This window comes from Salmo salar, chromosome ssa21, assembly GCF_905237065.1.
Source record: "Salmo salar chromosome ssa21, Ssal_v3.1, whole genome shotgun sequence".
NCBI classification, from domain to species: Eukaryota; Metazoa; Chordata; class Actinopteri; order Salmoniformes; family Salmonidae; genus Salmo; species Salmo salar.
This window is the reverse complement of record NC_059462.1, coordinates 45,166,431-45,178,965: the sequence shown is the minus strand read 5'-3', so window position 1 is coordinate 45,178,965 and position 12,535 is coordinate 45,166,431. Positions and strand designations below refer to the sequence as shown.

The 12,535-nt window shown below is 42.2% G+C and overlaps 1 protein-coding gene across 1 annotated transcript in view; it reads right to left on the bottom strand.

The window, feature by feature from the left end:
• LOC106582383 (rab3 GTPase-activating protein catalytic subunit) overlaps positions 1-12,535 on the bottom strand; it is a 144,698-nt gene that overhangs the window by 43,562 nt on the left and 88,601 nt on the right. Inside the window, 1 exon segment of the mRNA XM_045704398.1 lies at positions 11,925-12,308. Within this exon segment, the coding sequence (XP_045560354.1) occupies positions 11,925-12,308 (384 nt within the window).

The following is a 12,535-nucleotide window of genomic DNA, read 5'->3' as shown; positions in this document are numbered from 1 at the left end:
TGTTTTGGGTACCTGTTTGTGGTTGTTTTGGGTACCTGTTTGTGGTTGTTTTGGGTACCTGTTTGTGGTTGTTTTGGGTACCTGTTTGTGGTTGTTTTGGGTACCTGTTCGTGGTTGTTTGGGGTACTTTTGTGTTGTTTTGGGTACCTGTTTGTGGTTGTTTTGGTGTACTTTGGGTTGTTTTGGTGTACTTTGGGTTGTTTTGGAGTACTTTTGGGTTGTTTTGGAGTACTTTTGGGTTGTTTTGGGTAGGGCTGTGCAATATCCATATTGCAAAAGCCTGTGACTTTTTGAAACACTATTCAGCTGTGTGTAACATCTATTCAAATATATAATGAACAAAAATATAAATGCAACAATTTCAAATATTTTGCTGAGTTACAGTTTATATAAAGGAAATCAGTCAACTGAAATACATTCATTAGGTCCTAATCTATGGATTTCACGACTGCTCCACATCCGGTATCTTGGCTAAGGAGAAATGCTCACTAACAGGGATGTAAACAAATTTGTGCACAAAATTTGAGTGAAATAGATTTCTAGATTTTTTTATTTCAGCTCATGGAACATAGGGCCAACCCATTACATGTTGCTTTTATATTTTTGTTCGGTGTAATTCAGGTCCCCTGGGAAACACTGACCACGAGCATTTAGCTACACCCATAATAACATCTGCTAAACACGTGTATGTGAAGAATACATTTCATTTGGTTCCTGGTATCCTGTCACAACAACTCCTATACCTGTGTTTCTAGTCATGCTAAACAACACCATAGAATTGTACACGATAAGACGTGTTAAAATATTTTCACACAGCTCTACTGTAGTTGTAGCCGAGTACCGTAGAATGCTTCTCAACCAATCACAATGCTTGTTTTGACCAACCCGTTGTATAAATATGCCATTTATCAGACACTTTTATCCAAAAGCAACTTACAGTCATGTGTGCATACATTTTGTTACGTATGGGTGGTCCAGGGAATCGAACCCACTATCCTGGCAACCCAAGTGCTTTGATATAAATCGCAATTCAAATCTAAATTGCAATATTTGGTAAAAAAAAATGTAAATAACGCAATTAGACGTTTTGCCTATATACAGTTGAAGACGGAAGTTTACACCTTAGAAAAATACATTTAAACTCAGTTTTTCACAATTCCTGACATTTAATCCTAGTAAAAATTCCCTGTCTTAGGTCAGTTAGGATCACCACTTCATTTTAATAATGTGAAATGTTAGAATAATAGTAGAGAGAATGATTCATTTCAGATTTTTATTTCTTTCATCACATTCCCAGTGGGACAGAAGTTTACATACACTCAATTAGTGTTTTGGTAGCATTGCCTTTAAATTGTTTAACTTAAGTCAAACGTTTCGGGTAGCCTTCCACAAGCTTCCCACAATAAGTTGGGAGAATTTTGGCCCATTCCTCCAGACAGAGCTGGTGTAACTGAGTCAGGTTTGTAGGCCTCCTTGCTCACACACACTTTTTCAGTTCTGCCCACACATTTCTAAGGGATTGAGGTCAGGGCTTTGTGATGGCCACTCCAATACCTTAACTTTATTGTACTTAAGCCACAACTTTGGAAGTATACTTGGGGTCATTGTTCATTTGGAAGACCCATTTGTGACCAAGCTTTAACTTCCTGACTGATGTCTTGAGATGTTGCTTCAATATATCCACATAATATTCCTACCTCATGATACCATCTATTTTGTGAAGTGCACCAGTCCCTCCTGCAGCAAAGCACCCCTACAACATGATGCTGCCACCCCCGTGCTTCACGGTTGGGATGGTGTTCTTCTGCTTGCAAGACTCCCCCTTTTTCTTCCAAACATAACGATGGTCATTATTGCCAAACAGTTCTATTTTTGTTTCATCAGACCAGAGGGCACTTCTCCAAAAAGTACGATCTTTGTCCCCATGTGCAGTTGCAAACCGTAGTCTGGCTTTTTTATGGCGGATTTGGAGTGGTTTTGGAGGAAGTGGCTTCTTCCTTGCTGAGCGGCCTTTCAGGTTATGTCGATATAGGACTCGTTTTACTGTGGATACAGATATTTTTGTACCCGTTTCCTCTAGCATCTTCACAAGGGCCTTTGCTGTTGTTCTGGGATTGATTTTCACTTTCACACCAAAGTACGATCATCTCTAGGAGACAGAACGCGTCTCCTTCCTGAGCGGTATGACGGCTGCGTGGTCCCATGATGTTTATACTTGCATACTATTGTTTGTACAGATGAACGTGGTACCTTCAGGCGTTTGGAAATTGCTCCCAAGGATGAACCAGACTTGTGGAGGTCTACAATTATTTGGCTGATTTCTTTTGATTTTCCCATGATGTCAAGCAAAGAGGCACTGAGTTTGAAGGTAGGCCTTGAAATACATCCACAGGTACACCTACAATTGACTCAAATGATGTCAATTAGCCTATCAGAAGCTTCTAAAGCCATGACATTTTCTGGAATTTTCCAAGCTGTTTAAAGGCACAGTCAACTTAGTGCATGTAAACTTCTGACCCACTGGAATTGTGATACAGTGAATTCTACGTGAAATTATCGGTCTGTAAACAATTGTTGGAAAAATGACTTGTGTCATTAACAAAGTAGATGTCTTAACCAACTTGCCAAAACTATAGTTTGTTAACAAGAAATTTGTGGAGTGGTTGAAAAATGAGTTTTAATGACTCCAACCTAAGTGGATGTAAACTTCCGACTTCAACTATATATATATATATATATATATAGTACCAGTCAAAAGTTTGGACACACCTACTCATTCCAGGGTTTCTTTATTTTTTCTACATTGTAGAATAATAGTGAAGACACCAAAACTATTAAATAACACATTTGGAATGATGTAGTAAAAGTTTTTCATTATTTGTCTTCTCTTGCTCTCATATACACTAGACTGTTTTTCAGGACTTCGAGCTTGGCTTAGTTTGATGAAACCATTCATATTATACTTGTCTTTGAAGGGATAGTTCACCCAGCAACCGTATTCCCTATTTAGTGCACTACTTTTGACCAGAGCCCTATGGGCCCTGGTCAAATGTGTGCACTGTATAGGGTGCTATTTAGTACGCAGAAGAGTTTGGAGGTATAAATAGGGGAGAGGAGAGGAGCGGCGGCCAAACACTTTACCCACTGTAGACTAATTAAACCCAGGGAAGGAAGGTGAGACTGCCGAGCAGAGCAAGTGTGTGTGAGCAGTGTGGAGCAAAGCCAATCCGCCTCATTACAAATGAAGTGGCATCACCATGAATCTAAAACACCTATCTCTGCCTGCCCCCACTCTTCCCCTACCCTATCCCTGCTGTTTAAAGGACAGAGAGAGGGAGGAGGAGTGTGAGAGGAGAGAGGAAGATGGATAGGGAGAAAGAGAAAACGTGTTAGCGAAGGAGAGAGAGCGAGGAAATGTCTGGAAGGGACTAGAAGAAAACAAAGCGGAGATGGAGATAGATTCAGATTCAGACAGAGACATACCACAGAAACACAGATAATCGATAGATGGATGTAGGAAGAGAGAGACAGAAGCGGAGAGAAAGTGTCATGGAGAGGACAGACAGCAAGAGAAAGACAAAAGAGAGGAAACAGACTTAAGGGATAGTGGGTGTGATATATGACAGATAGAGAGACACGTTTGGAGAAAGGTGTGTGGATGAGAGGGAGAGGGACAGATGAAGAAAAGACACGTACAAAAATCCCCACATGATACACCAGCGTGTGTGTCTGTGTGTGTGTGTGTGTGTGTTTGGCGACGCCCATGCCCCGCCCACCAGAGGATCATCAGCCCTCTATTTTTGTGTTTGAGGGGCGCAAAATCCACTTAAATATCACTGGATTGATTGCTTTCATTTTACTCCTGCTTGTGCCTGTCTTGCTTGTGCCTGTAGTTTTTTCCCCGTTAACATTACGACCGCAGAAGTGACCTGCCAAACACACCCTGGTAATGGCTGAAATGGGCTCAATGGAATACATTGTCTTTCCGTTGCATCTATAAGAACGCTAATGCTTCGTCAATGATTAAACGCATCGTCCCGACACTTACATCACAAGAAGAAAAATGACTTCATTTTGACGGGAATTTCTTTTTTGTGGAATAGAAGAAAAAAAAGATTTAACACAGTTAAAATGTTTAATGAATTAGATGAGCTGAAATGAAAGTAAGTCCCGAAAATGAACAGTCAACATTGTAAAGTATAGGTGTAATCTAGAGCCAATCGCGTTGATTTTTAATCCGAAGGTAATCTGCTATTGACACACTTGTCAAATTAGAATATGACAACAGTAATTAATGAGGCAGTCTAGACAGATCAGGTTAGTGCAGGTAGGTATGGACAGAGCACATTTTTGGTGGTTAACAGCCCTTTTCCACCACTTTATGTTAATCTATCCCTATATATAGCCTACCATTATATTTATGCAAATGAGGCACATCTAACTTTCATTATTTTAATACAAAATATTTTTTACAAATACCTCATATCATTACAAAATGTATATATGAGCGCAATCTAAGAAGAAAAAGTGAAATCTGATAATAAATTGAATACCTGAACTCCCACCAAAATCCCTGAACTATTATTACTTGTCCGTGCCATTAAAATGTTTTATGTGTCATAATTCAGTCAATATCCGATTCATTTTAGTTTGGAGTATCTTCATCCATTGTCCAACTGTTGTTTTTATTAGAATTGTGTGTGTGTGTGTGATGGAGATTGTGCACGCCCCAGACAGCCACCGCAGCAGCAGCCTCAGAGCCTGTGTGAAGCCGTCGGGGCCGTTCTAGAAGAAGTGCTGACACTCGTTTATTTTACACTCACACCCTTCATCCATCTCTCCCTCACCGCTCCACACAGCGCATGATCGTTCCGCTCTCTTAACTAGGCAAGGCATCCATCCTCGCCTCACCTTTTTCCAACATCTGCTATGTGTGTGTGTCAGTGTACTGCGTGTCCGGGGTCGTCTTTGTGTGTGTGGATAGAAAGCGACTTCAGACAGCCTGGGCCACACTCTCCCCTCCTCAGTGACCGCCTATCGCCTCGTGTTAATCATTGACGAGGGTCAGCCTCAACCCATTGCATTAATTAGCTCTACTTTTCAGCCCCGTCTATAATTGATGAGGAGGAGAGGAGCTACAAATCACTCCAGGAGCTGGGCTCTGGGTTCACACAAACAGCAGGGAGAGAGGGAGGGACGGGGAGACACGGAGGGAGGGAGGGAGGGATGGGGAGACACGGAGGGAGGGAGGGAGGACACAGACGAAGGGAAGGACGCAGGTTGGGAGGGAGGAGACACACTCATAGCATAGAGGCTAAATTAGTGGTGGCCACCAAATTTGAGAAGACATTGCCTTTATAATAAGATGTATTATAGTAGCTATCTGCCCCCAAACGCCTTGGACAATTAGAGGCTGAGCACTACTGCTTTTGTGGAGTTGATTCTGTCAGTCTCGGTGTGACGTCATGCTTCTCATTACCATACTTATTAAGATCAACCCTTTATCTGTGACTTTTAAAGATAATTAGGGCTTTTATGTTACAACTATGATTTATTACAAGTCTGTGAAAAATGAAATATGCACTGTGTGCATGTACTGAATTCGTCAGGTACTGTGTTAAAGTGATTTATGGTACCACAGTAACAATGAGTTACTGGATCGTTACAATATAGTGATGAATAGATCAATGTGTTAGAGTGGTGCAGATTGTACAGTAATCTACAATGGCTGGCCGTGTGTCTAAACAGTGCCATTGATAATTATATGAACATACACTATATACAAAAGTATGTGGACACCCCTTCAAATTAGTGGATTCAGCTATTTCCGACACACCCGTTGCTGACCGGTGTATAAAATCGAGCACACAGCCATGCGATCTCCATAGACAAACAATGCCAGTAGAATGGCCTTTCTGAAGAGCTCAGTGACTTTCAACGTGGCACCGTCATAGGATTCCTTTCCAACAAGTCAGTTCGTCAAATTTCTGCCCTGCTAGAGCTGCACCGGTCAACTGTAGGTGCTGTTATTGTGAAGTGGAAACTTCTAGGAGTAACAACGGCTCAGCCGCTTAGTGGTAGGCCACACAAGCTCACAGAACGGGAGCGCTGAGTGCTGAAGCGCATGGCACATAAAATTGTCTGTCCTCAGTTGTGTTGTGTCTTTCGCGTCATTAAACTGAAGACATATTTATCAAATAACTCTGTAATTATTATTATTATGCGATTAAACTGATTAATCGTGTAACTGTAATTAACTAGGAGTCGGGGCACCAAGGAAAATATTCAGATTACAAAGTTATAATTCTCCTAATATAACTTTCAGATATTATAATATCTGATCACTTAGTCTTCTGATTAATGACGTATTCGTTTACCTCGTCAGTCTCATTCCAAACGTCGTAAATTGTTGGTTATCTGCACGAACCCAGTCTTCACTATGAGTCATCCATACATCAATTGTCTCAAAATAATTTATTTACTAACTAAGTAATTCACAGAAATGCATAACAAACAGATATGGTTACAAGGAAATGATTGGAGATTGTGCCCTAGTGGGATAAACCTGCATGGCGGCTTGTTAGACAAAAGAGTTGATAATGATAACAATTGATATGCTAATCCTTTGCACATGAACGCTCACTCATTGGGGAACAATTGCAATCAATATATATATATTTACGCTCAGTGTGTCGTCGGGATCTTTGTTGAAAAGTTTGTTCTGTTGGAGAGTTTTGTCCTCGCGTTCTCTCTCTCTCTCTCTCTCTCGGTTAGAATGGATATTTCAAAGTGACATTCATTAATGTCGTTATAGGACGGATGTTTCGTCAGTCTTCGCGTTCAATGATACCGAATTCCTAGCTGCAGACTAGTAATTAATATCAAAGACTTGTTATTATTCTGTCGGTATCAATAGTCTAAGAGTTTAACCACGTGGTATGGTTAAAGTTCAGAATGAGGAATGCATGGTCAAACCTTAAGCCAACTCGTAATGGAGGTCAGCTCGGTCTCCAACCTTTAGCCACTCATAATGGAGGTAAGCTCGGTCTAGTGATAGAAACCCTGGGTGGGGGTTATATTCGGAATAGCAGAAAAAGGCTGTCTCATGACGCCAGGTCCCGTCTGTTCATGGGGGCGTGCCGATGGCTTGGTGAAACTTTAAACAGAAATACAATTCTCTCACATTAACATCTTACAAGCATCCCAACATATTCCAAATAGCTTTATCCTTATTCATTTTATACAACCATTAGATGTAAGTCTCACAACTGAGGCTATTATATAAACAGCGCCATGGAAATGTGGCCATATTGTCTCTCATGAGTTTCACAGAATTGTACCAAACGGACCAGTTCGTAGCTGGATTCTTCACCGATCTTTTATACCTTCTCCAGACATAAATGTCGTTCGGTTCTCCAGTCCTGTGAGGTGGACCACTCTCACAGAGCCTGGGTAGGGGGATGGTGCATAGAAAACCCAAAGAGGGCAACGTCATGACAGTTGCAACACTCACTACCGAGTTCCAAACTACATCGGGAAGCAACGTCAGCACAAGAACTGTTAGTTGGGAGCTTCATGAAATGGGTGTCCATGACTGAGCAGCAGCACACAAGTCTAAGATCACCATGTACAATGCCAAGCGTCGGCTGGAATGGTGTAAAGCTAACCATTGGACTCTGGAGCAGTGGAAACGCGTTCTCTGGAGTGATGAATCATGCTTCACCATCTGGCCACCACAACAGACAAATCTGGGTTTGGCAGATGCCTGGAGAACGCTACCTGCCCTAAAGCATAGCGCCAACTGTAAAGTTTGGTGGAGGAGGAATAATAGTTTGGGGCTGTTTTTCATGGTTCGGGCTAGGCCCCTTAGTTCCAGTGAAGGGAAATCTTAACACCACAGCAGACAATGACATTCTAGATGATTCAGTGCTTCCAACTTTCTGGCAACAGTTTTTTAGGGAAGGTCCTTACCTGTTTCATCATGACAACTGTTATTTTATTTTACCTTTATTTAACTAGGCAAGTCAGTTAACCTGTTATGGCTAGGGGGCAGTATTTTCACGGCTGGATAAAAAACGTACCCGATTTAATCTGGTTACCACTCCTACCCAGTAACTAGAATATGCATATACTTATTACATATGGATAGAAAACACCCTAAAGTTTCTAAAACTGTTTGAATGGTGTCTGTGAGTATAACAGAACTCATTTGGCTGGCAAAAACCTGACAAGGTTTCAGGCAGGAAGTGGCCTGTCTGACAAGGTGTCGTTCTTCTTGTCTCTGTTTATTGAAGAGTGAGGATCTTAGCTGTCCCGTGACACTTCCTACGGCTGCCATAGGGTCTCAGAAGGCGGTAAAAAGCTGAATCGTGGCTTTGCAGGCTCTGGCTGAAAAAAAGTAGCGCGTTTGGGTAGTGGCTGGTTACAGTACTGTGAGACTCAGGCTCGTGCCCGCGTCGACCGAAAGCTTTGTTTACTTTCCTCTGTTTAGCTAAAAGGAGATTCCCGGTCGGAATATTAGCGCTTTTTACGAGAAAAATGGCATAAAAATTGATTTTAAACAGCGGTTGACATGCTTCGAAGTACGGTAATGGAATATTTAGATTTTTTTGTCACGAATTGCGCCATGCGCGCGACCCTGATTTACCATTTCAGATAGTGTCTGGGACGCTTACGAACAAAACGGGCGCTATTCGGATATAACGATGGATTATTTTGGACCAAACCAACATTTGTTATTGAAGTAGCAGTCCTGGGAGTGCATTCTGACGAAGACAACAAAAGGTAATCAAACTTTTATAATAGTAAACCTGATATTGGTGAGTGCTAAACTTGCCGGGTGTCTAAATAGCTAGCCCGTGATGCCTGGGCTATGTACTTAGAATATTGCAAAATGTGCTTTCACCAAAAAGCTATTTTAAAATCGGACATATCGAGTGCATAGAGGAGTTCTGTATCTATAATTCTTAAAATAATTGTTATGCTTTTTGTGAATGTTTATCGTGAGTAATTTAGTAAATTCTTAGTGAATTCGCCGGAAGTTTGCCGGGGGAATTCGCCGGGGTATGCTAGTTCTGAACGTCACATGCTAATGTAAAAAGCTGGTTTTTGATATAAATATGAACTTGATTGAACAAAACATGCATGTATTGTATAACATAATGTCCTAGGGTTGTCATCTGATGAAGATCATCAAAGGTTAGTGCTGCATTTAGCTGTCTTCTGGGTTTTTGTGACATTATATGCTAGCTTGAAAAATGGGTGTCTGATTATTTCTGGCTTGGTACTCTGCTGACATAATCAGCAGAGTTGAAATCGGACAGTGTGGTTAGATAAAGGAGAGTCTTATCTTTAAAATGCTGTGAAATAGTCATATGTTTGAAAAATTGAAGTTTTTGTATTTTTGAGGAATTTGTAATTCGCGCCACGCCTATCATTGGATATTGGAGCAGGTGTTCCGCTAGCGGAACGTCTAGATTTAAGAGGTTAAGAACAAATTCTTACCTACAATGACGGCCTAGGAACAGTGGGTTACCTGCCTTGTTCAGAGGCAGAACGACGGAGTTTTACCTTGTCAGCTTGGGGATTCCATCTAGAAACCTTTCGGTTACTGGCCCAACGCTCTAACCTCTAGGCTACCTGTGCACATGTCCCCCGTGCACAAAGCGAGGTCCATACAGAAATGGTTTGTTGAGATCGGTGTGGAAGAACTTGACTGGCCTGCACAGAGCCCTGACCTCAACCCCATCGAACACCTTTGGAACACGCCCAACATCAGTGCCCGACCTCCCTAATGCTCTTGTTGCTGAATTGAAGCAAGTCCCTGCAGCTTTGTTCCAACATCTAGTGGAAAGCCTTCACAGAAGAGTGGAAGCTGTTATTGCAGCAAAGGGGGGAGGAAATCCATATTAATGCCCATGATTTTGGAATGAGACAGGGATGTACAGGGGATTGTACTACAGTATATACAGTACCAGACAAAAGTTTGACCACTTTTTAATTTTTTTATTACTATTTTCTACATTGTAGAATAATAGTGAAGACCAAAACTATGAAATAACACATATGGAATCATGTAGCAACCAAAAAAAGTGTTAAATCAAAATATATTTTATATTTGAGATTCTTCAAAGTAGCCACCCTTTGCCTTGCTGACAGCTTTGCACAAGCTTGGAATTCTCTCAACGAGCTTCACCTGGAATGCTTTTCCAACAGTCATGAAGGAGTTCCCACATATGCTGAACACTTTTTGGCTGCTTTTCCTTCACTCTGCAGTCCAACTCATCCCAAACCATCTCAATTGGGTTGAGGTCAGGTGATTGTGGAGGCCAGGTCATCTGATGCAGCACTCCATCACTCTCCTTCTTGGTCAAATAGCCCTTACACAGCCTGGAGGTGTGTTGGGTCATTGTCCTGTTGAAAAACAAGTGCGAACCAGCTGGGATGGTGAATCATTGAAGAATGCTGTGGTAACCATGCTGGTTAAGTGTGCCTTGAATTCTAAATAAATCACAGACAGTGTCACCAGCAAAGCACCTTAACACCATCACACCTCCTCCATGCTTTACGTGGGAACCACACATGCGGAGATCATCCGTTCACCTACTCTGCGTCTCACAAATGACAAAGCGTTTGGAACCAAAAATCTCAAATTTGGACTCAGACCATTGGATGGATTTCCACTGGTCTAATATCCATTGCTCATGTTTCTTGGCCCAAGCACGTCTCTTCTTCTTATTGGTGTCCTTTAGTAGTGGCTTCTTTGCAGCAATTTGAACACGAAGGCCTGATTCACGCAGTTTCCTCTGAACAGTTGATGTTGAGATGTGTCTGTTACTTGAAGCATTTATTTGGGCAGCAATTTCTGAGGCTGGTAACTGTAATGAACTTATATTCTGCAGCAGAGATAACTCTGGGTCTTCCTTTCCTGTGGCGGTCCTCATGAAAGCTAGTTTCATCATAGCGCTTTGCGACTGCACTTGAAGAAACTTTCAAAGTTCTTGAACTTTTCCGTCGTTGACTGACCTTCATGTCTTCAAGTAATGATGGACTGTCGTTTCTCTTTGCTTATGTGAGCTGTTCTTGCCATAATATGGTCTTGGTCTTTTACCAAATAGGGCTATGTTTTGTATACCACCCCTACCTTGTCACAACACAACCGATTGGCTCAAATGCATTAAGGAAAGAAAGAAAGTCCACAAATTAACGAGACACACCTGTTAATTGCAAAGCATTCCAGGGGACTATCTCATGAAGCTGGTTGAGAGAATGCCAAGAGTGTGTAAAGCTGTCATCAAGGCAAAGGGTGGCTACTTTGAAGAATCTCAAATATAAAATATATTTTGATTTGTTTAACAGTTTTTTGGTTACTACATGATTCTACATGTGTTTTTTCATAGTTTTGATGTCTTCACTATTATTTTACAATGTAGAAAATAGTAAAAATAAAGAAAAACCCTTGAATGAGAAGGTGTGTCCAAACTTTTGACTGATACTGTACGTAATATACCCAAGTGACATGGGTATACAGGGGTGTGGTGCGTGTATTACAGTATATACGGTAATATACCCACGTGACATGGGTGTGGTATGTGTATTACAGTATATACGGTAATATACCTGAGCGAAAGGGATGTACAGGGGCGTGTACTACAGTATATACAGTATTATAAACTGGGTGGTTCAAACCCTGAATGCTGATTGGCTGACAGCTGTGGTATATCAGACCGTATACCACAGGTATGACAAAACATTTCTTTTTACTGCTTTAACTACGTTGGTTTATAATAGCAATAAGGCACATCTGGGGTTTGTGGTATATGGCCAATATACCACGGCTAAGGGCTGTATCCAGACACTCCGTGTTGCGTCGTGGTATATTGGCCATATAACACACCTCCTCTGGCCTTATTGCTTAAATATACCTGAGTGACAGGGATGTACAGGGGTTCCGTGGAGTTGAGCAGGGTCAACTTCCTGTGGGGGTGGAGCCGACCCTCCGGCTTGCCCGCCTTGGCCCCGTCCTCTTTAGCTCCGCCCTTCTTGCCGTCTGTAGATGGACCGTCCTTCACCACCTCCGTGTCGCTCAGGCACTCAAAGAACTCGTCTTCGCCCTCGCTGTCGCTCCACGTGTCCCGTGACTTCCTAGGAGACACCTCTATCGTGCCCTCCACCGTCGCCGCACTCTCCGGTCCCAGGCACCCATTCTCGGTCGACCGTGACACCTTCCTCTCCCTCGTTCTCCCTCCTTTCGTCATTTTCCTCCCGTCATCCCTCGCTCTCTTCCTCTCGGTGCAGCAGTTGAGCATCTTGGAGAAAGACACACAAGCAGCAGAGGCCAAACTTTTGGGAGGTATTTGTGTTTGCGCGGCGTGTGTGTGTAATTCTACCTGGTACAACCTTATCCCTTTGGCCCTTATCGAGCCATTTCTCCTCAACATGTCCCTGTGTGCCCAGAATTCTCCTTATGGGCACACAGGGACAGAGAGAGAAAGGCGAGAGAGAGGGAGGGAGCAGCGACGAGAGAAAGAGGGAG